General features: G+C 43.4%; 1 protein-coding gene across 7 annotated transcripts in view; it reads left to right on the top strand.

Annotated features, from left to right (window-relative positions):
* The window catches only part of MICAL2 (microtubule associated monooxygenase, calponin and LIM domain containing 2), a 320,593-nt gene that overhangs the window by 123,500 nt on the left and 172,011 nt on the right, over positions 1-25,082 (top strand). For all 7 annotated transcript variants that reach the window (XM_073604070.1, XM_073604065.1, XM_073604063.1 and 4 more), the window contains exons 6-14: positions 4,764-4,919; positions 6,471-6,571; positions 7,714-7,971; positions 10,056-10,171; positions 13,695-13,821; positions 16,058-16,148; positions 16,241-16,388; positions 17,905-18,104; positions 20,074-20,186. In XM_073604070.1, the coding sequence (XP_073460171.1) occupies positions 4,764-4,919; positions 6,471-6,571; positions 7,714-7,971; positions 10,056-10,171; positions 13,695-13,821; positions 16,058-16,148; positions 16,241-16,388; positions 17,905-18,104; positions 20,074-20,186 (1,310 nt within the window). The remainder of the gene's footprint in view (positions 1-4,763; positions 4,920-6,470; positions 6,572-7,713; positions 7,972-10,055; positions 10,172-13,694; positions 13,822-16,057; positions 16,149-16,240; positions 16,389-17,904; positions 18,105-20,073; positions 20,187-25,082) is intronic.

Here is a 25,082-nt window from a genome sequence, read left to right as displayed (position 1 = left end):
TACTTATCATGAACAATTCTATCTGAGGCTGGATTCCTGTCCTTTGTGCTTTGCACTCATTCCTAGACGACGTTCTCAGATCCGTGACTCAGGATTAGTCGCCTTCTAAGTATCTGGAGACAAATCATCGCTATTAAGAGACAATCGGAAAATAATTAGTACTGTGCAGGGAGGAGCAGCGCAGGGCGGAGCAGGCGCAGCCATTGGCTGGGTGGAGGCTCTCATCTCAATGTGAAGCCGTGACTCCACCCAACGCAACAGGCATTGAATGCAAACAATGGAGGCTGCTAAATCTGTTGAGCTAAAATTGGTAACAATTCTAAAAATAAAAAGTATTGATGTCTTTAGTTAGAAATCGGGATGGGATCAATTATTTAGGATGCCGGGACTAGAGGGTGTCCTGAATAAATCGCATTTGAAATGTCATTCGGCCTTTGGGGTAAAATCTTCATCATTTTTTTTTTTTTAACAAGAAAAAAATCTTCATCCTTAGATTGGGTGAACAAGGAGGGCAATTGTGCGACTAAACCTGCCCTCAATTAACCACTTCAGCGCCGGAAGATTTACCCCCCTTCATGACCAGGCCATTTTTTGCAATACGGCACTGCGTTACTTTAACTGACAGGTGCAGCGCTGTGCCCCAAGTAGAATTTATATAATTTTTTCCACAAGCAGAGCTTTATTTTGGTGGTATTTGAGCACCTCTGCGGTTTTTATTTTTGTGCTACAATTAAAATTTATATATATCTATATATAGATATATATAGATATATATCTATATATATCTATATAGATATATATAGATATATATCTATATCGATATATATCTATATTTAGATATATATAGATATATATATATTTTTTTTAGATATAGATATACATATATAGATAGATATATATAGATATATCTATAGAAATGGATATATATATATATTTGTTACTTTCTGCTATAAAACATGTCCAATAAAAAAAATGTAAAAAAATCAAATTTCTTCATAAATTTAGGCCAATATGTATTCTGCTACATGTTTTTGGTAAAAAAAAAAATCCCAATAAGCGTATATTGATTGGTTTGCGCAAAAGTTATCGTGTCTACAAACGATGGGATATATCCTGGAATTTTTTTAAATTACATTTTTTTTTATACTAGTAATGGCGGCGATTAGCAACTTATAGCGGGACTGCGATATTGCGGCGAACAGCCGGACGCTAACTGACACTTTTGACACTTTGTGGGAACCAGTGACACTAATACTGTGATCAGTGCTTAAAAAATATGCACTGTCACTGTACTAATGACACGAATGGCTGGGAAGGGGTTAAACAGGGGCAATCAAAAAGTTAAATGTGTGCCTAGCCAGTGTTTTACTGTATTATGTGTGCTGCTTTTACTCGGGGAAGTTTTATTACCTGCTTTGCAGGGACACAAAATTCATCCCTTCCCCCCTTGTCAGAACAGAGATCTGCCTTGTATACATAGCTAGTGCTCAGTTCTCTGTCTCTGCCTGATGATCGGTGGGTGCTGGCAGACATCCAGTGCCTGGCACCTGCAGATCAGCTTCTGCCCCATAGCAGATATACTGCTACAGGGCGCTCCCTTACTGTGCAGAATCACCTCTATATATATATATGTGGTTCTGCACTTCTGGCTAGAGAGTGCATATGCTCCCCGGGGCGGGCTGATCACAGCAGATGCAGCCCTCCGGTGGCGTGCGTGTGCACCCTCTACCCGGAAGTGCAGAGTCATGTATATATAGGTGATTCTGCACAAGGAGGGGGCGCCCTGTAGCAGTGTATCTGCTATGGGGCGGTCCCCAAGCAGTTAAAAAGTAACTCCACTTTTGTTAAAAGAAAACCCCCTCCCCTCTGGGTGATCTATGCACATTGCAGGGATTTTAACAAACTTTGTTGCAGATTCCTACCTTTTGTTATTCTGAAGAAATATCTGTTTGTTTGTCTGTGTTCATGTGCAAAGTGAATGTGAATAGGAGTGACTTTATAATTATCAGTCAGCTGCTGCACCTGCAGGGCTCTAATGAAGAAAGTGTCAGGGTTTGCATCCCTTTAGACGTGATTTCCCTTTGGGAGTATCTCACCAAAAATTTGATTTTGTTGTTGCAGGGGATGCCCAAAATCTGACTTGTATCTCAGTGCAGACTTCTGGGAAAATCAGTGAGCCAATCACACAGGCAGGAAATGATATTTCGGGGGGGGGGGGGGGGGGCTATGGTGCTCTGTATACTATCTGCATTTTACCAAGAATTACAGCACCACACATTGAAAAGGAAAGGTCATTTTTCAATAGCATTCGCATACAATGTGACTTGTGTAGAAATTGTATATGCTAGATTCTTTTTTTTATTTTATTTGTTTGCTATTTTTTTTTCCCATGAAAGTGGAGTTACCCTTTAAGTCTCCTTGCAATGTCCTCTCTATCAGTCCTCTGACTCTGCGGTGTGTCGGTGTTGTCAGCCGTTCCTCCGGAGGTGAAGGTTGTTATTTACTAAGGTGTTTCCTGGGTGGTAGAACACACGGGTGTATCCAGCCACCTCTCTGGATGACGGCGCCGATCAAACATCAGCTGGCGGTATAAAGCTGAATCCAGCCCAGGATCCCATAAAACACCGAACTTCCTACAAAGAGAAGCCGTACAATTTGTCACATTTGAGATTTCCTTTTAATGGCATTTAACTGGCGTCTTTAGTGTTTTAAAGGCTTTCTTTAGCTTTACAGTGTATGTGATCTTTCATAAAGATCATGTAAAATATTTACTATATGACCAAAAGTATTGGGACACCTGCCTTTACTCCCACATGAACTTTAATGTCATCCCAGTCTTAGTCCGTAGGGTTCAATATTGAGTTGGTCCACCCTTTGCAGCTATAACAGCTTCAACTCTTCTGGGAAGGCCGTCCACAAGGTTTAGGAGTGTGTCTATGGGAAGGTTTGATAGTTCTTCCAGAAGCGCATTTGTGAGGTCAGGCACTGATGTTGGATGAGAAGGCCGTCTCGCAGTCTCCACTCTAATTCACCCCAAAGGTGTTCTATCGGGTTGAGGTCAGGACTCTGTGCAGGCCAGTCAAGTTCCTCCACCCCAAACTGGCTCATCCATGTCTTTATGGTCCTTGCTTTGTGCACTGGTGCGCAGTCATGTTGGAATAGGCAGGGTCCAATCCCAGTGCTCAAAATTTTTTGGGGGGCGCAAACAAACTGAAAAAAACCCCTATCAATTGCAGCCACTGTGCCCATCAAACGCAGCAGGTGTGCCCATCAAACACAATCACTGTGCCCATCAAGCGCAGCCACTGTGCCATCAAACGCAGCCACTGTGCCCATCAAGCGCAGCCACTGTGCCATCAAACGCAGCCACTGTGCCATCAAACGCAGCCACTGTACCCATCAATTGCTGCCAGTGTGCCCATCAATTGCTGCCAGTGTGCCTATCAATTGCTGCCAGTGTGCCCATCAATTGTTGCAAGTATGTCCCATCAATTGCCACTACTGTGCCCCATCAATTGCTGCCAGTGTGCATCGCCCGGGAGTCGGGACTCACCTGTCTCGCAGCGGGTCATGGTGGCGTCCTCCACGTCCACGCTCCTCGATGTCTCTGGTCCTCTCTATCAGGCATCCAATCACAGCGCCTGTTGTTTCAGCCAATCAGGCACAGGAGCTCACAGAGTTCACTGTGGTCACTGGAGGCACAGGAGCTTACATAGGACACTGGGGTCACTGTGGACACAGGGGGCGCACAAAGGACACTGGGGCCATTGGAGTGCACAGGGGTCACATAGGTCACTGGAGACACAGGAGTGCACAGATGACATTGGGGTCACTATAGACAAAAGAACGAACTGAGGTCACTTGGGTCACTGGTAACATAGGCCATTGTATACAAAGGAGCTTAATTAGGACACTGGGGTCACACACAGAAGCTCACAGAGGTCACTGGAGACACAGGATCTTACACCGGACACTGGTGTCATTAGAGACACAGGAGCCTACATAGGGCACTGGGACCACTGGAGATACAGGAGCACAAAGAGGTCACTAGGCACACAGGAGCTTACAGAGGTCACTGGGGTCACTGGAGACACAGGAGCCTACATAGGACACTGGGACCACTGGAGATACAGGAGAGCACAGAGGTCACTGGGATCACTGGAGACACAGGAGCTTACACCAGACACTGGTGTTATTGGAGACACAGGAGCCTACATAGGACACTGGGACCACTGGAGATACAGGAGAGCACAGAGGTCACTGGGATCACTGGAGACAAAGGAACTCACAGAGATCACTGGGGTAGCTGGAGACAGAAGAGCTTACATAGGACACTGGGGTCACAGGCGTGCATAGAGGTCACTGGCATTACTGGAGACACAGGAGCTTGCATAGGACACTGGAGTCACCGGAGCACAGAGGTCACTGGAGACATAGAAGTGCACTGAGGTCACAGGAGTGCATAGGGGTCACAGAGGTCCCTGGGGACACAGAACATACTGCAGCAGGGGTCTTGACTTCTGTGTATCCACTCGTTGCTTGAGTACCGAGCTGCATATCGGTTTGCCATGTAAAGTTGGCACCAAGCAAGAGAGTTGGCCATTTGTCAACGTAGAGACCCAGCTCGGAAACAAAGAAGAGGTGAGTGTGACCTTGCAAAAGTTTTCTCCTTCCCCACCTTATCCAAAACAAAAACCAAAAGTATTGATGTGATTCAATATACAGTTGATCCCTTTAAACATTCACACTCCTTTTTCCCGCAGGATTTCGAAGGAAAGAATTCCGGGGAAAACTGGCCATCGCCATCACAGCCAACTTTGTCAACAGAAACACGACGGCGGAGGCCAAGGTGGAGGAGATCAGCGGCGTGGCCTTCATCTTCAATCAGAAATTCTTCCAGGACTTGAAGGAAGAAACAGGTTGGTCCTGATTCTCCGAGCCGTCGGTAAACTACGGCACATGACATGAGAACGCCGGCTCCAGGTCATTCGCTTTGTTTTCAGGGGTGACGAATAGTTCAGGAGGAAATCAGCCTGACATAAATAGATCCTACCTGACAAAGGAACTTTCAATGCAGCTGTTGAATAAATACCACGGCCATGTGTGTGCGTCTTAAAGCAAATCGAAACCCCAACATTAAAATCTCATAGAAGCTCCACCAATTTAACCACCTACCCTCCGGGAGATTTTACCTCCTTCATGACCAGGCCATTTTTTTGCTATGCAGCACTGCGCTACTTTAATTGGATATTGCGCGGTCATGCAACACTATACCCAAAAAAAATGTATATCATTTTTTTTCACACAAGTAGAGCTTTCTGTTGTATTTGATCACCAGTGTTCATTTTATTTTTTTGCTACCCTGTTTCCCTGAAAATAAGACCTAGCATGATTGTCGGTGATGGCTGCAATATCAGCCCTACCCCCCAAATAAGCCCTAGTTAAAGTCCTTGTAGGTCTTATTTTCAGGGTAGGGCTTATTTTCGGGGAAACAGGGTAGCGCTTATTTGGGGGGTAGGGCTTATATTGCAGCCATCACTGACAATCACGCTAGGTCTTATTTTCGGGGAAACAGGGTATATAAAGGAAAAAAGACCAAAATTTTGAAATAAAAAAAAAATATTTTCTACTTTCTGTTATAAAACATATCCAGTAAAATAAAAAAAAATAAAAATAAATTTAATAATAATAATGAAATTAAATAAAAATAAATTTAGGCCAAGGTGAATTCTGCTACATGTCTTTGGTAAACAAAATCCCAATAAGTGTATATTGGTTTGTATGAAAGTTATAACATCTACAAACTATGGTATGTGTGTATATATATATATATATATATATTCGAAAATTGATCCTGATCCTGACATACTGATGGCCTCCCTCATTTCTTAAGGCCTTAAAATGCCAGGACAGTACAAATACCCTCCAAATTACCCTTTTTTGGAATGTGACAGTCCAAGGTATTTAGTAAGAGGCATGGTGAGTTTTTTTGAAGTTGCAATCTATTGTCACAATTTTTTGAAAAATTAAGAAATTAAATAAAATGTGTTTCTTTTTTCATATATTATGCGGAAAAACATGCATCTGCTTGCTGCATTTGGGGGTGACGATGACTGGCACCACAAACGCGATGTGTGGTTTTCATGAGTTTCATAAATGCACACAAAATTGCAAAATTTTGCGCGCGTTTGTGAAATGCTCAGATGTGCACGGGGCCTTAGTGGGCAAAATCAATCATCCCTTATTCATCCCTTACTGTATTCAAGATTACAAAAAAAAAACCTCTGACAATAGATCCAATGTTATTGTAGCTCAGGGTCTGTGGGCAGTGTGTAGTCATATACTTCTTGTAATCTCTCATTGAAATAAACACAGAGGGCGCTTTTCCAAGAATCGCAGCTGCAGAAGACAACACTGGCGGCTTTTCCTGGACAATAAACTTTTTTTTTTTATCTCTTTTCTGCTTCCAGGGATCGACCTCGAGAACATTGTGTATTACAAGGACAGCACACATTATTTCGTGATGACTGCAAAAAAGCAGAGTCTGCTGGACAAGGGGGTCATCCTGAACGTAGGTGGATTTTGCTCATTCATTGACTCTGATTCAGAATTTAATTCACCTCACAGGCCCTTACATAAAACACACATTAGTGGCGAGGGACGTTGGATTATAGGGGAATATTTAAAGGGTGTATCCGTGTCAACCGGTGGCTCTATTTGTCTCAGGACTTCCATAGATGGTTCTTAGGAAGAAGTTGATGTAGGATAAGGAACAGAAGCAACCCTCTATGATTAAAAGTCCAGAGTTATTTTTTATTTAAAATGGGTGCGGAAAAGCCAACACGTTTCGGAACTTATGAAAGTCCCACTTCTTCAGGGCTGCAGACATCTAAAACTCAATATAATAAATGCGTTAAACAATATTAAAATATTATATAAAAAAAATATATATATGGATTACTACATATAAATAAACTCAGAAAATATATTACAGATTAATTATAAATTAAAAATGAACTGTACATTAATTATAATAACAACTGTAGTTATATTCAATAATTAATATTAATAAATACATGATTACGACAAGACACCCACAAGATGTTTCTGATCTTTAATATACGTGTTATATATTGATCGCTGTATAGCTGACCTAAGATGGTGGTTTATACATCCTTGATGACTATATTCAGTTATGGCTGTATAATAGGATGTACCTGATTTTTTTTTTCTGACTCAATAAAACTTTTATTGCAAAAAAATAAAATAAAAAATAATAATAATAAATACATGAATTAATACATAAATAAATTCATATAATTTATTTTCAACAACTGTAGCTATAATTAATAATAATGAATGAATAATTATATTTTATTTTTATATTTATGGTTATAAGTTATATGTATATTTATAAATAATATAAATTATCATTTTTATTTACATGTATTATTTATTACTTCATAAATTAATAATAATAGTAATAATAATCATGTGTAATTAATTTGTCATTTATAATTAATTTTTATATGTTCTGAGATCTTCCTAATAATAACCTGGCTCATTTTCTGGCTGGAGGATGTCCATTATCATCTAGTTTTTTCCTCCATAGCCTGACTGTCACTGGCCCACCACTTTCATTCATTGCACTTATTTCTTTCAATCATGGAGGCTCAGTATCACAACATAGGATTTTCTTTGTATGTTCTACAGGATTATGCTGATGCCGAGGCGTTGCTTTGTGCCCAAAATGTGGATCAGGACAGCCTGCAGTCCTACGCCCGGGAAGCCGCAGACTTCGCCACAAACTACCAGCTGCCGTCTTTGGACTTCGCCATCAACCATTACGAGCAGCCGGACGTAGCCATGTTCGACTTTACCTCGATGTACGCCTCGGAAAACGCCGCCCTGGTCAGAGAACGGCACGGACACCATCTCCTGGTGGCCCTTGTCGGAGACAGTTTACTTGAGGTAGGTTCACTTATGAAGCATGGTGTCCACTCAATGGTCCAGTGTATGTGGGTTTTATTGTGGGTGAGGTTATTGTCTCATCATCATCTAAGTTGTAAAGCTATGGCTGAAAACTTTTACCTTCTTCTCTCTTTTTGAATGCACTTTTTGGAAGAAGGTTTACGTTTTATGGAGTTTCTGGCCTTTCACGAGAAGAGAAATATGCTTTTATGTGTTGGAAATGTAGACATGTGCACACAAACAGATCAAGGTCTGCTTCTATAGACATGGTGGGTCACTGTGCCTGAAGAAGACCTTGAGCCTCGAAACACGTGATACATTTACATTTACCAGCAGATAAATCCCTCCTAATGAAAATTTTATCACATATATGGATATGACTGCTGATACTTATCAAGGACTTCAATATAAATAGTATATGTGCTGTATTTAAATAATTATTTAAATGGGGTGTCCCTATAATCCAACTTGGATAGGTTGAAGAATTGGATATTATTAATTGGGATAGTGATGCCTTTACGTGTGAAGAAATAGAAACTCCTACTTAAAATACCAATCTATTACTTGAGATGGTATCAGGGTATAATATCTGGACAGTGGGTTGGCAGGTTCTGCTCCAAAGGGGTTCCATGGTCACCTTGGGCTGTGACTGAAATGAGTAGGACTGGGATTGAACCACCACACTGTAATAATAAAGTCCAGCCCAAGTGTATTCCAAAAATCAACGCATTTCGGGTGTTCAAACGTCTCCCCTTCATCTGGGAATTTAAAGAAGGGTAGGGTCGGGTGGTGTATTAAAACTCAGTTGGCACCTGACTCATAACCAGGGGGTAGTGACAGCAAACTTTGCCAAGGTAGAGAGGCTGTCATGTCATTACAGAGACTGTCACATTAGAGAGACTGCTATATTATTCCAGAGGCTGTCACACTATAAAAATTGCTATGTTGGAGAGATTGCCATAATATTACAAAGACTGTCACATAATAAAGGCCCTCCTATTATCAAAGAAGACTGTCACATCCGAGAGAGTGCTATGTTGGAAAGACCACCATATCATTACGCAGGCTATCACATTAGAAAGGGTGCTGCGTGGGAGAGACTGCCATGTTATTATGGGGGCTGTCACATTAGAGAGTGCAATGTTGGAGAGACTGCCATGTTATCATGGGGGCTGTCACATTAGAGAAGGTGCAATGTTATTATGAAGGTTATCACATCAGACAGAGTGCTATGTTATTATGAAGGTTGTCACATTAGAGAGAGTGCTATGTTATTATGAAGGTTGTTACATTAGAGAGAGTGCTATGTTATTATGAAAGTGGTTACACATAGAGAGTGCTATGTTATTATGAAGGTTGTCACATTAGAGAGAGTGCTATGTTATTATGAAGGTTGTTACATTAGAGAGAGTGCTATGTTATTGTGAAAGTGGTCACACATAGAGAGTGCTATGTTATTATGAAGGTTGTCACATCAGAGAGAGTGCTATGTTATTATGAAAGTTGTCACACATAGAGAGTTCTAGGTTGGAGGGCTTGCTCTGTCATTACAGAGGCTGACACATCAGAGAAGGTGCTATTTTGGAGAGACTGACATGTTATTACAGAGACTGTCACATCATAGAGACTACCATGCTGTTACAGAGACTATCACATTAGAGAGAGTGCTATGTTGTTAAGGATACTGCCATGTTATTACAGAGGCAGTCACATCAGAGAGACAGCCATGTTATTACAGATACTGTCACACATAGAGAGTGCAATGTTTGAGGGATTGCTCTGGTATTATGAAGGATGTCACATCAGAGAGGGTTCTGTTTTGGAGAGACTGCCATGTTATTCCATAGACTGCTATGTTCATAAGAAGCGTGTCACATTAAAGAGAGTGCTATGTTGGAGGGATTGCTCTGTTGTTGCAGAAGCTGTCACATTAGAGAGACTGGGGATTTAGACATAAACTGGACCTCCAGAAATGTTGAAAGACCTCCCCGGTTTTTAGTTGTGTGTTGCTGCATTGCCTGTTTTATTTCTAGTGTGACTTCTCAGGTTTCAAGCCGAAGAAACATAACCTGTCTGTCTTGCAGCCTTTCTGGCCAATGGGGACCGGCTGTGCCCGAGGATTTCTGGCGGCCTTCGACACGGCCTGGATGGTGAAGAGCTGGGCTCAGCGGACACCGCCTCTCGAGGTCCTGGCTGAAAGGTAGGATTTCTCCCAGTTTTCCAGAAGAAAGAACAGCTATGGCCATGACTGTCCCATAGAAGGATGAAGCCAACAAACCGTCATGGTCTCTGCCCCGCTGTGCTCTGCCATGATCCCCAGATGCTGGGACACAACACCGGTTCTGTGTAGTCACCCAACTTATACAACTACCAAAAGCTTTTGCTTTGTCTTCCATCTGCTTTTGGAAACTTCCAGCTTACTCTGTTTTGCCATGTGACACTTATCTCCAATTGACCCCCCGGGATAAAAATAGTCAAGCTTTTTATAGATCACCATATGGTCATATATCACAGACCTAAAGATGGCTACACTGCGCTCCTTAGCAGAAAGACGGTCACACGTTCATTCGTTTTCCGGGGAAACTGAGCGATTGTAGGCAACTCAAACTGGACTATTTTGGCTCAGACGCCTACACAACCTAATCCCATTGAGAATCTGTGTCAAGATTTGTAAATTGCTGTTCCCAGACGTTCTCCATCCAATCTGACAGAGCTTGAGATATTTTGAAAAGAAGAATGGGCAAAAATGTCCCTCTCTAGATGTGCAAAGCTGGTAGAGACATCCCCAAAAAGACCTGCAGCTGTAAATGCAGCGAAAGGCGGTTCTACAAAGTATTGACTCCGGGGGGCGCCATACAAATGTACCCCACACACATTTCACATATTTATTTGTAAAATATTTTGAAAACCATTTATCATTTTCCTTCCACTTCACAATTATGAGCCACTTTGTGTTGGTCCATCACATAAAATCCCAATAAAATACATTTACATTTTTAGTTGTAACATGACAAAATGTGGAAACTTTCAAGGAGGTATGAATACTTTTTCAAGGCACTGTATAACCACTAGATGGAGCCAAGGATTATAGAAAATAAATACTTATTTACTGTGATTATCAGCGCCATCTACTGACCATAGTGCAGTATTTTCCTGATTCATTCTTTTGTATGAATGAACATTATTCCACCTGGAAATAAAATAGCCTAATAGTGTTCGATGGTTACTGGCGGGATTTCCGGGTAAGAAACTTTGCAAGAGTCACAAAATATTATTTCTTTACGAAAACTTCCAGACAGGTCACTGACTCACGGCTCTTCTATGGATCTGGATACAAATCATCACTATTGAGACAATCAGAAAATAATTAGCAGTGTATGGGAGGGGAAGCGTAGGGCAGAGCAGACGCAGCTGTTCGCTGGGTGGAGGTTCTCAACTCAATGTGACTCCACACAACAAGACGGGAATGAACTGCAACAATGGAAAACTAATTTCTGCTAAAATTAGCAACAAATTCTAAAAATAAGCGTATTTATGTCTTTAATTAGAAAATCGGTATGGGATGAAATACTTGTCAGGATGTCCTAAATACAGAGAGGGGAGTAACGTGTTTAGGGTTTATCCATGACATCTATCCATTCTATTCAGGTTTACCCATGGGAATTTCAAAAAATTCGAAAATTCGAATGTTACTCTGAACCTCCAAAATTCTGGGTCCCAAATATGTGTCTACTAATAGACGTGTGCACTGCTGAAAAATGTGTTTGTTTTCGTTTTATTCGTTATTTTTTTTTTTTTTTCGAAAATTCGTAAATTCAAAAATGCGGAAAAATTTGTAAGCAGCATCATTATGGTTGCCCTTAAAAGGCCAGTTGTATCTGTAAGACTAGATGCCCAGAGCACCCAACCCCCCCCCCCCCCCCATATTAGATGTCAAGAGCCCCCCCACCCCACCATCCTTGTGATGCTGCTGTGGGCAGAACTGGGAAGCAGAAAGTACAAGGTCTGGAGGAGGACCAGAGGGAGGCTGGAGTCAGCTGCCAGAGTCTGCTGAATGCTGAGACCAGGGGAGGCAGAGATGAGGGGGTGCGTGCTGCTGCTGCACAGGGATGCTCAGAATCTGTAGGAGGAGTTCTGAGACAGGGGAAGGGTAGAGACTAGCCTCTCTGCGGCGGCATGGAGAAGTGCAGGATCTGGAGGAGGGGTTCAATATTGGTTTTGCCCACCCTTTGCAGCAATACCAGCTTCAACTCTTCTGGGAAGGCTGTCCACAAGGTTTAGGAGTGTGTCTATGGGAATGTTTGACCATACTTCCAGAAGTGCGTTTGTGAGGTCAGGCACTGATGTTGGGCGAGAAAGCCTGGCTAGCAGTCTCCACTCTAATTCATCCCAAAGGTATTCTATCGGTTGAGGGGCCAGGACTGTGTGCAGGCCAGGCACGTTCCTCCACCCCAAACTCGTTCATCCGTGTCTTTATGGAACTTGCTTTGTGCACTGGTCCAAATCATTTGGTGGAGGGGGGATTATGGTGTGGGGTTGTTTTTCAGGGGTTGGGCTTGGCCCCTTAGTCCCAGTGAAGGGAACTCTTAAGGCGTCAGCATACCAACACATTTTGTAGGAATAGTTCGGGGATGGCCCCTTTTTGTTCCAAAATGCGGCTCACCAGTGCACAAATCAAGGTTCATAAAGACCTGGATGAGCGAGTTTGGGGTGGAGGAACATGACTGGCCTTCACAGAGTCCTGACCTCAACCAGATAGAACACCTTTGGGATCAATTAGATCTCTCGCCCAACATCAGTGCCTGCCTTACAAATGCTCTTCTGGAAGAATGGTCAAACATTCCCATAGACACACTCCTAAACCTTGTGGACAGCCTTCCCAGAAGAGTTGAAGCTGTTATAGCTGCAAAGGGTGGGCCAACTCAATATTGAACCCTATTGACTGGGATGCCATTAAAGTTCATGTTTGTGTAAAGGCAGGTGTCCCAATACTTTTGCTAATATAGGGTATATCAGATGCCAGCTCTACTTCAATAGATGACGGCTTTTTCAGAGAAGAATCTGACGTTAGTTTTAAGGAACATGGATGTTCCTAGACCTCTAGCTGTGCAGAGTGCCCATCTAAATCAAGGACAGCTGGGATGGTAATAAGGAATCCCAATATGCTTTATATAAAAATAATTATGCTCAGTGCGACTACACAATTACACATTGTGGTCAGCAAACCAAAACTCTGAGACAAAAATGAAAAGTTTGACTTTAATGTGGAACAGTCTTCCTAGCTGGATTCAATCTAAGGCATGACGTGCTCACGTGAGATCATCGTTTCTCCTCGAACGGTAAAGACGTGTCCTTGATTCATTTCTGACTCACTTGTCTGTGGTCGCCGAGTTTTAAAAAATCATCTGTCAAAAATGTGAAAACTGAAAAAAAAAAAAAGCAGCTTGTAGATAATTTATGGTGAGTGGTTACATCTCCGGGGGGAGAAGATTATACCTTGGGGAATGTTCCGCGAGCGCACAATGAGATGACATCATGTAATGTATGGTGTGCTACATATTTACCCTGCAAATCACACTGATTTAGATGAAATTACGGTTTCCCCTGGCCGCGGCGCCACATGGCAGTTTTGGCAAGCGGTTCCAAAGTGAAGGAAATATCTAAAGAGTGATGATTCTCCGAGGAGTTTGTAGACATCTGATTATGTTCTTTCCTCTTTTCAGAGAGAGTATTTACCGTTTGCTACCTCAGACGACGCCGGAGAACATTAACAAAAACTTTGACCAGTACACGATCGACCCGGCGAGCCGCTACCCCAACCTCAACTCCAGCTGTGTCCGGGGGCATCAGGTGCGTGTGCACAACCATTCAAACTCAATATATTTCATGGCCTATTGCAGCCCTTCTCAAACAACCATCCGTGGAACCATAGGGTTCCTCCAGAGGTTCCTAGGGGTTCCTTAAGCTGCCATTTGATTGTGCCTGCATAATTCCAGGGCCGCTGCCACTTGGCAGAGCCAGCTACAGGATGCCAATGATCTTTGTAAATGTCTGTAACTGTGGAATCCTGACCACCACGGTAAGAAACATTCTTCCCACTGACCACCAATGTAAGGAGCATTCTTCCCACTGACCACCAATGTAAGGAGCATTCTTCCACTGACCACCACGGTAAGGAACATTCTTCCCACTGACCACCAATGTAAGGAACATTCTTCTCACTAATCACCAATGTAAGGAACATTCTTCTCACTGATCACCAATGTAAGGGGCATTATTTCCACTGATCACCAGTGTAAGGAGCATTCTTCCCACTGACCACCACGGTAAGGAGCATTCTTCCTACTGACCACCAATGTAAGGAACATTCTTCCCACTGACCACCATTGTAAGGGGCATTCTTCCCACTGACCACCAATGTAAGGAACATTTTTCCCACTGACCACCAATGTAAAGAGCATTTTCCCACTGACCACAATTGTAAGGGGCATTCTTCCCACTGACCACCACGGTAAGGAACACTCTTCCCACTGACCACTAATGTAAGGAACATTCTTCTCACTGACCACCAATGTAAGGAGCATTCTTCCCACTGACCACCAATGTAAGGATCATTCTTCTCACTGACCACCAATGTAAGGAGCATTCTTCTCACTGATCACCAATGTAAGGGACATTCTTCCCACTCATCACCAATGTAAGGGACATTCTTCCCACTGACCACCAATGTAAAGAGCATTTTCCCACTAACCACCATTGTAAGGGGAATTTTTCACTGATCACCAATGTAAAGAACATTCTTCCCCCTGACCCCCAATGTAAGGAGCATTCTTCCCACAGACCGCTAATGCAATGAGCATGCTTCCCACCAATTACCAATGTAAGGAGCTTATTTCCCACCGACCACCAATGTAAGGGGCATTCTTCCTACTGACCTCCAATATGAGGGGAATTCTTGCTAATGAACACCAATATTAGGGACATTTTGCTACTCACAACCATGTAAAGAGCATTCTAACCACTGACTACCAATGGAAGGCATTTTTCTTCTACTGACCACCATTATAAGGGGCATTCTTTCCATTGATCACCAATATAAGGAGCATTCTTCCCATTGACCACCAACGTGGGGGGGAGGAGGTTCATTCTTCCACTAACCAATGTAAAGGGCATTTTCCCATTGACCCCTAATGTAAGACGCATTCTTCCCTCTGACCACCAAGGTAAAGAGCATTTTTTCCACTGACCGCCAATGTAAGAACCATTATTCCTACTGGCCGCCAGTGAATTGGTTTTAACATGGGTTGCCCAAGACCTAAAATTATTTCACACATTCCTCTAGGGTAAAAAGGTTGAGAAAGGTTTGCCAATTGTGTATGTTATTGTATTATAGTGTATCTACTGTGTTGCCAAACTTTTTCTTAGTTTGGATGGAGTACACTGTCATTTGGTACTGTAATGGCAACTGTAGCTGTGCCTATCTGCGAACTGGGTTGGGGATATTTCATCAATGGGTTCCTCAAGAGTATGTGGCCAAAGTCTATGGACACCTGACCATCGCTATGTGGTCAACTGTATGTGAACATTCCTTAAAATTATTGAGTTTAGGTGTTTCCAGTGAAGGGTACTTTAAATACTACAACATCCAAAGATGTTTTTGACAATTGTGCACTTCTAACTTTGTGGTAATACTTTTCGGAAGGCCCTTTGCTGTTCCAGTATGGTTGTCCACCTGTGCACCATATGGTAAACCCATTTTGGTGTGGAAGAACTCGAGTAGCTTCCCAATAGCCACAAAAGGTCCACCTCCATAATAATATTCATGGTTTTGGAATGTGATGGCTGACAAATAGATATAAATGTAGTGGTCAGATGTCCAGACTTGAACATATGTTGGAATAGGCCAATGGTAAAGTCAATTTGCCAAGGGCCATGTGGATGATGTATGAGTTGTGTATGGAGAAGATGTTTGATTTGACAGAGGGTGAGTTAGCAATATTGTTTGCATTATTTGTATATAATGTTGCTCTTAATTAGTTGGAGATCAGCAAATGTAACTTTATATGTGGCTTATGTTTGACTGCAGGTGAGACATCTCTACATCACCAATGAACTGCAGGGCTGTCCTTTAGAGAGAGTGAGTTCCATCAGGAGGTCGGTCAATCTAAGCCGGCATGGTAAGCAAGAGCCTGGGCCACCTTCAAGCTTTACTCTGATGCTGTGCTTTTCCTGAGACTCAGCCAATGGCCTTCTCTCCTTGTCTCATCAGAGTCCGACGTTAGACCCAACAGACTTTTGACCTGGTGTCAGAAGCAGACGGAGGGCTACCGGAATGTCAATGTCACAAACCTGACCAGCTCCTGGAGAAACGGCTTGGCCCTGTGCGCCATCATTCACCATTTTCGCCCAGAACTTCTGTAAGTTGAGCACATTGTGTACGTATGCTTTGCAACCTTCTTGGCCCTGGAGTGTCATATGAAACAGGGGTTTATATAAATGGGCATTAATAGGCTCAATGAGAAAGCACACATCCAAAAAAAACTGGTGTCGCCGATCCAGCCTTTCTATGTAACTGTGTCTATGAGGAACATAGAGGGTTGGTATTTTTAGGGTTGGTGCCTCTATATTTGAAAGGAGGAGGGCAACAGCCAATAAGCTAGCTGGCCAACTATAGACAATGTATATTGGCTTTGAGGTTGTCTTAATGTAGAGCAGGGATCTCCAAACTATGGCCCAGGGGTCTGATGTGGCCTTTTGCTTGCCTATCTGGCCCTTGGGGCACCATTATTTGCACTGATACGAGGAACTGTTCTTTCTGTCAAAGATTGGGGCACTATTTCTCCCACTGACAGTAATGACGGGGCACTAATTTTCTCACTAATACCATTGAAGGGCATTATTCCTCCCACTGACACCAATGATGGGGCACAATTCCTCTCACTGATGCCAATGCTGGGGCACTATTCCTCCCACTGACATCATTAATGGGGCAATATTCCTCCCAATGACACCAATGATGGGTTACTATTCCTTCCACTGAAACCAATGATTGTGCACTATTCCTCCCACTGACACCAATGATGGGGCACTATTCCTCCCACTGACACCATTGATGGTGGCATTATTCCACCAACTGACCAGTGGCAGCCGTTGGTAATTTTTTTGGGGGGGGACAGCAAACAGTAATGACAACCCCCAACCCCCCCCCCCTTCCAGTCGGTCGAGACTGGAGCACTTACCCCATCTATGGTGGGCAGCTCTTCTCCCGGGCTTCACCGATGGCTTCCCCTGCTCGGCGGCGGCTTCTGTTTCCTCCCTCCTCCTCAGCGACCAATTGGTACTCTTCTCTTTTCGGTCAATCAGAAAACAGGTCTCAGACCTGCTTCTGATTGGCCAGATTGAGGATCAGTGTTTCAATAGCGAATATGCATTCGCTGTTGTGACACCTGGGGGGGGGGGGCTTGTAGCGCAATGCTCTGCGCCACAAGCCCACCCTATTTTGAAGCCTATTAGAGCCTCTGGATCTAATTAGGTGCTTCAAAAAAACACCCAGTTGGGATCTTTCTTCCATCCTAACTATTGGTCCTGAGGTAGCCACATAGGAGGCTGTACCCAACAAAGGGAACCTATACCAGATCCATTAGAGAGGGCCCCTTCAGAAGACCCCGGGAGACCATCTTGAGCATTGGATCTAGATACATGCTGTCACTTTACAGGTAAGAGGCTAACACACATGGAGGCCAGTCGTTTTCAAAATGATCTGTGGGTTCCACTCAAAAATCATATACATTGTCCTAAATATTCTTCTTCTTTTCTATCCTCTACCTGAATGATGAAATCAATCCCACTGTCCAATTATTTTATTATGTTGTTTGTACTAAATGTTCAATGATGAGCCATTCTTCTGACCCTGTGCCCCCCCCCCCCCAACAGCGACTTTGACTCTTTGAACGAGGATGACGCTGTCAGGAACAACCAGCTGGCCTTTGATATCGCCGAGAAGGAATTTGGAATCTCTCCAATCACTTCGGCCAAGGAGATGGCATCCAATGAAGAACCCGATAAGCTTAGCATGGTCTTGTACCTCTCCAAGTTTTATGAATTATTCCGAGGAGCCCCGCTGAGGCCTGTCGGTACGTAGCTCTGCTTGACTATGAATAACCGGAGTTCTCCAGCAAGGAAAGGTTATTTTGTACTAAGTTATTCTTCACAGCTGAGGTTGAGCTTTGCTAAAATAAATCAGACGATATTTGCATGTTGCTGTTACAAATCCAAAAACAATTCTTTGTTAATGTAAAGTAGGAAGAGCCATGCAAATCATTCCTTCATGTCCTTGTAATCAACTGTGCTTCCAAAACTTGTGTTTTGTAGCCCAGATACATCCTAAATATAGATCCATTTTGTCAAACTGTCCATTCAGTGCCTCTGGTTTATAGACCAGATACATCCTAAAGCTAGAACAATTTATTTAACTGTCCATCCAGAGCCTCTGGTTTATAGACCAGATACATCCTAAATACAGTGCTATTTGTCCAACTGTCCATTCAGTGCCTCTGGTTCAGTGGTGAACGGTGGTAGGTTTTTTTTGGGGGGGGGGGTGTCAAACAGTACCACCCCCCCAGTCGGTCAGTCGGTGGGGCTGGTGCACTTTCCCCATGTATGGTGGGCAGTGCTTCTCCCGGGCTTCACTGGTGGCTTCCCTTGCTTGGCGGTGGCGGCAACGGCTTTCCCTTCCCCTGCTCTTCATGGTCATCACGGCAGCTTCCGTTTCCTCCCTCCTTGGTGGCCAATTGGGACTCTTCTCTTTTCGGCCAATCGGAAAATGGGTCTCAGACCTGCTTCTGATTGGCCGGATTGAGGACCAGTGTTTCAATGCTCTGCGCCACGAGCCCCTCCTATATTGAAGCCTACTAGAGCCTTTGGCTCTAATCAGGTGCTTCAAAAAAACACCCCCGCCGCTGTAATTCATGTGCCCGGCGTCCTGAAAGGGGCCGGACGCATCAATAGGGGGTGGCCGTGTTCTGTCAAAATAGCAGCCATGGATAGAGCATGGGGGTGGTGGCCGTGGATAGAGGGGGTGGCGCTCGGGCGCCCCAATTGACGGGCCGCCACTGCTCTGGTTTATAGACCAGATACATCCTAAATATAGAACCATTTGTCCAAATGCCCATTCAGAGCCTCTGGTTTATAGACCAGATACATCCAAATATAGAACCATTTATCTAACTGTCCATCTTGAGCCACTTGTGGGTAGGTACAGTGTGGTGCGGCGGCAGTAAATATACAGAGTCTGGTTGTAGGAAACTGAACTTGTATTAAAGAGAAGTCAATGTTGCAAACAGCTGGGCAGGAGGCACCCGACCGGGATCACTTACAGGTTGTAATGGCAATGTAGAATGGAGCAGGTCTTGGATATGCCGACGACATCTTTCCTAGAGGGTGGAAAGCGGACTGGTTGGTTTGTCCCAAATGGGAGCATTCCAGAAGGATGGCGTGTCCTTAGGCCATCCCTACAAGTCTGGAACCTTTCCTTACTGCTATTCATTTTCCTGGCAGATGGATAAAATGTCCTACACTAACCACTCGCAAAATGCATGCCAAACCAGGTTCTTAAATAGACTCTGCCTGACCCAAGATGACCACCAGAGTCACATGGAGTGCAGTACTCAACCGTATTGCTTCCCCAGTGACCCAGGAAACCATAGAGGAACATGTTTCTTTTGACTTCCTCTCCCCCTGCAATGCTGCTGAGTTGAGCGCCACCTGCAGTGGAGGAAATAGACTGCACCTGCCTACACTCTGGTTTATAGACCAGATACTTCCTAAATGTTGAGCGATTTATCCCACTGTTCATTCAGAACTGCTGGTTTATGGACCAAATAAATCCTTAATATAGAGACATATATCCAACTGTACATCCAGAAACGCTGGTCCAGGCCCTGTCCCCAATTTTGAATAAGATTTTGATATATATTATTTAATTGGATGGTGTTCATTGTTGGTAAGTGGACTTAGGGAGTATTATTTTGACTCTGGAGTCCTGCTTTAATTCTTTTCTGCCATTCTTCCATCTGCTATACTCTTGCCTTTGTATGTTCACAGATTCTTCTCGCAAGGTCAATGAGAACAATGGGGAAGCCTTGTCTTCAAAACCGTCAAACTTGATATTGAACAATTACCTCAACTTAACATTACCAAGAAAGAGAGTGCCAAAGGTGAGAAATCTAATAACTTTTGTAATAGATATACTTAGAATATAGAGTACAGTAACTACAACAGGAAATCTGTTATTTACATTGTTAAAGGCAATGCCACATGAGCCAGAAAGAGAAGGTAGAAATATAGAGTAAGATTCTTCAGTTTTTTTTTGTATCTGCAGCTCCATTGGTGTCCACTATTACACTAAGATTGTTACTTTTGACTGGTTCATGCCTATAAAAACAGCCTAAACGTGCTAAATGTCACAGTCTGATTGGACAATCTATGTGTAATCTCCTTTAGGCTATCCATTTAGTATAGACTATATGGCCACACATTTGTGGACACCTGACCATCACATTCCAAAATAATGGACATGCCCCAGCCGAAACTCTTCTGGGAAGGCTCATTCAGAAAAATAAAGTTATACCGGACTCTCTCCAGATTTGTGTCACTCTTATCCTTACATAATTTTTGGACTATTTCAGAGGCCCTAAAGCATACCCTGGTTGACAGAGTGCTCCAAAATTTGGATTTCAGGCTTGATTTCTTCTATTGGGTACCTGTCTGTCCATTTAGAGCTCCACCAAAACTTCCTTTGTTGTTCAACTAAAGGAGCAGTTGTGAGATCACGTACTTGTTGGATGAGAAGACCTTTCTTATAAATCTTGTTCCATATTATCCCAAAGTTCTTCAGTGAGGTTAAGGCCAGAGCTCTTTGTAGGCCAGTCAAGTTCCTCCACAACAAACTGGTCAAACTACGTCTTTATGGAGCTGACTTTGCAGATAAGGGCATAGTCATGTTGCAACAGGAAAGTTGGAGGAGTGTCCACATAAATATAGGGTTGAGGTCAGGACCCTTTAAAGACCAGTCAGATTCCTCAACACCAGACTGGTCAAACTATGTCTTTATGGAGATGGCTATGTACACATGGGCATGGTCATGCTGGAACAGGAACGTTGAAGGAGGGTCCACATAAATGCAGGGTTAAGGCCAGGGTGCTTTGCAAGTCACTAAAATTCCACCACACCAAACTGGTCAAACCACGTCTTTATGGAGCTGGCTTTGTACATAGGGGCACAGTGATTATGGAACTGAAAAGTTGCAGGAGTGTCCACATAAATACAAGGTTGTGGTCAGGACTCTCTGCAGACCATTCAAGTTTCTTAACACCTAACTGGTCAAACCATGTCTTTATGAAGCTGGCTTTCTATACAAGGGTACAGTCATGCTGAAACAGAAAAGTTAGAGGAGTGTCCACCTACATTTGGCCATATAGTAGGCATGATGGTCAGGTGTCTACAAAGCTTTGGCTGTATAGTGTGTATCCAGTTTGGCAAGTTTTGCATAACATTGCTGGTGGTAAATCTATAGAAGATTTTCCAGTAAGACTATAGGCTTTTTGAGCAGTGTATAGGACAGCCATTATTAACCAGGGTTCTGTGGAACCCTAAGGGTTCCTCCATAGGTTGTAAGGAATTCCTTGAGCTGTAGCCAATTTACCTCCTATTTGATGATGCCTGACCAATTTCCAGGGCCTATGCTACTTCTTAGAGCCAGCTGCATGACAATAATGATCCTTTTAGCTGTATGTAAGGACTTTTTTTATCTTGTGACCTGTTTTGAGATTAATACATCTATACTTGACCTAGAAAGCTATGTGACATTCTCATCCTTCCCATTTTTCTTTTACCACTGTAAGGGGGGCATTTTCCCACTAACCAGCAACGTAAAGGGTATTTTTCCCTTTGGCCACCAATGTAAGGAGCTTTTTTTCCCACTGGCCACCAATGTAAGGGACATTTCTTCCACTGGCCACCAATGTAAGGGGCATTTCTTCCACTTGCCACCAATGTAAGGGGCAGTTCTTCCACTGGCCACCAATGTAAGGGGCAGTTCTTCCACTGGCCACCAATGTAAGGGGCATTTCTTCCACTGGCCACCAATGTAAGGAGCTTTTTTCCCACTGGCCACCAATATAAAGGGCATTCTTCCACTGGCCACCAATGTAAGGGGTATTTTCCCACTGGCCACCAATGTAAGGGGCATTTTTTCCACTGGCCACCAACTTAAGAGGATTTTTTTCCACTGGCCACCAATGTAAGGGACATTTCTTCCACTGGCCACCAATGTAAGGGGCATTTCTTCCACTTGCCACCAATGTAAGGGGCAGTTCTTCCACTGGCCACCAATGTAAGGGGCAGTTCTTCCACTGGCCACCAATGTAAGGGGCATTTCTTCCACTGGCCACCAATGTAAGGAGCTTTTTTCCCACTGGCCACCAATATAAAGGGCATTCTTCCACTGGCCACCAATGTAAGGGGTATTTTCCCACTGGCCACCAATGTAAGGGGCATTTTTTCCACTGGCCACCAACTTAAGAGGATTTTTTTCCACTGGCCACCAATGTAAGGGGCGTTTTTCCCTCTGGTCATCAACGCAAAGGGCATTTTTTTCACTAGACCCCAACACAAGGGCCATTTTTCCTACTGACCACCAATGTAAGGTCCATTTTTCCCACTGACCCAGAATGAGTTGATTTTATAGGACATTTCTGGTGTAAGTTCAGTATCTTGGTCAGTCTCTATTCTGTAGCACAAGGGATAAACTGACGTATATAAGGTTTCTCCAACTGGATCATATTCGACAGCTGTTCAGTATCTCATTAGGCCTCACGTATATTGTGATTTATTACAATAACATTTAAACTTAGATAAATAAATCCTAGATTAGTCGCTCCGGCACGGGAGGAAACATCCTTTTGAAATTCACTTTAAACAAATGTCTCCTCCATTCTTTTTCACCCTCGTCCTCTTCACAACTCCCAGCGAAGGTCAGACGCCGCGGCGATCAGCTGGAATGACAAACCTTTCATCTTACAAAGTGCGCTAATGAGAGGAGATAAGTCCAAAAGTTCTCATATGGATGTCATCACAAAAATCCATGGCAACAAAACACAGGATCTCCATGTCCCCGACAACATGATGTCATCTAATTACTCTGCATCAAACCCAATTCAGATTACCTTCTGGAGTTAATTGTTCAGGTCGCTGCGGAACGCAGCCAGTTGAGAAACTTAAGCCTTTTTTTTTTCTATACGTCCCAGAAATTTACCAGATTCATAATTTGTCTCCACTCCCACCCCTCGGAATTAAACAAAAAAATCCGAGTCGGGTTGGAATCCATCACGAAACGCTTATCTCATGAACGGAGCTGCGTGCAACGATCAGAAAGCCCCCTGCCCCCTTCCTTTGTCTGGCTCGCTCATATATTAATGTCTCACACTCGACTTGAAAACACTTAAAGTACAACGCCAGCACGTGCCGTCGTAATGTGGCCCACATGTGGGCTGAAGAGGCCTGGCAATTATTTTGGCGTCACCCGAGTAGAATTCAATTCAGATTCAACCTTCATCTGATTTGTCTGCATGTATTAATTTGTTCCTTGGGTGGAATGGAAAATAAAACTGCGCAGACGTTTGCTTTCTATCAAATAACGAATTCGTATAATTTCTAGAAGTTCGTTGAGGGCCAAACTATCTGTGATGGGGCCCCGGAGCAAAACCATTTAGGGGCCACTTGTCTCAATATTTCCTCTACTGATCGTATAGACGTTCCTACACTATAGCCAAGTAGGTAGCCAAGCATGTTTTGGGCCCCTTTGCTTCCGGACCCTATACCAGTTGCAAGGTCTGACAAGGGTATTTTCAGCCAATCAGTTTTGGGCCCCTGTATATCAGGGCCCCATAGTAGTTGCAAGATCTGACAAAATTGCAAGGGTATCTGCAAAATGCTACTACTGCCTGCATAAGCCATTGCGTACCTAGTCAATTTTGGGCCCCTGCGCGTCAGGGCCTCATAGTAGTGGCAAGTTCTGCAAAAAAAGGAAGGATATCTGCCAAATGCTACTGCTGCCGGCATAACCTATTGTGTAGCCAGTCAATTTTGAGCTCTAGTGCTTCAGGGGCCCGTAGTTGTTGCAAGTTCTGCCAAAATTGCAAAGGTATCTACCAAATGCTACTGCTGCTGGCATAAGCTATTGTGTAGCCAGTCAGTTTTGGGCCCCTGTGTACTTCAGGGTCCCATAGTAATTGCAAGGTCTGCCAAAATTGCAAGGGTAGCTGCAAAATGCTGCTGCTGCCTGCATAAGCTATTGTGTACCCAGTCAATTTTGGGCCCCTGTACTTAAGGGCCCCATAGTAGTTGCAAGGTCTGCCAAAATTGAAAGGGTATCTGCAAAATGCTACTGCTGCCGGCATAAACCATTGTGTAATTTTGGGCCCTTGCTTTTCAGGACCCCATAGTAGTTTCAAGTTTTGCTATGGCTGTAGTTAGGCCATTGGCTCTGTTTAAACTCAATCACTAGCCTGGAATAAGTATGAAGCATGCAAAAGTCAAAATTCCTCATCTCTACATTTGCCGTGGGTCAGTGATTTAGAAAGTATTGAAGGCAAAGGATCATCATAACTGCCAGGCAACTAGCATTTTTGAGGCAGGAATGAAAGTTTTAGTATTTTAATAAACACCCTAAACCCAATCAAGATCTCATATCAGCTTTAACATGTGAATGTCATTAACTCATTTTCAATATTTTTGACCTGTGACTTTAATTAATATAATCCCTGGTGATCCAACCATGAATGTCCTTGTTCAGGAACTGAAAAAAAAAATAATAAAGACAGAGGGTGCAACCACCGAGGTGTAGATTTATTTAAAATATAGGGTTAAAAAGACAATATACACTCACATGGGATGAGATAAAAGAGCTCACCCGGGAAGCGGCCAGGTAATGCAGAGTGACGTCAGGAAGTGGCTGTGGATGTACGGATGTCAATGAAGCCAGCATGGAATGCACAGCGTGACCAGAAGTCCGCTGGCAGTTCCGAAAGAGCATCAGACTATAGGCGTGGCTA

This window comes from Aquarana catesbeiana, linkage group LG11 (assembly GCF_042186555.1).
Source record: "Aquarana catesbeiana isolate 2022-GZ linkage group LG11, ASM4218655v1, whole genome shotgun sequence".
Taxonomy (NCBI): Eukaryota; Metazoa; Chordata; class Amphibia; order Anura; family Ranidae; genus Aquarana; species Aquarana catesbeiana.
This window is presented reverse-complemented; position numbering and strand designations above follow the sequence as displayed.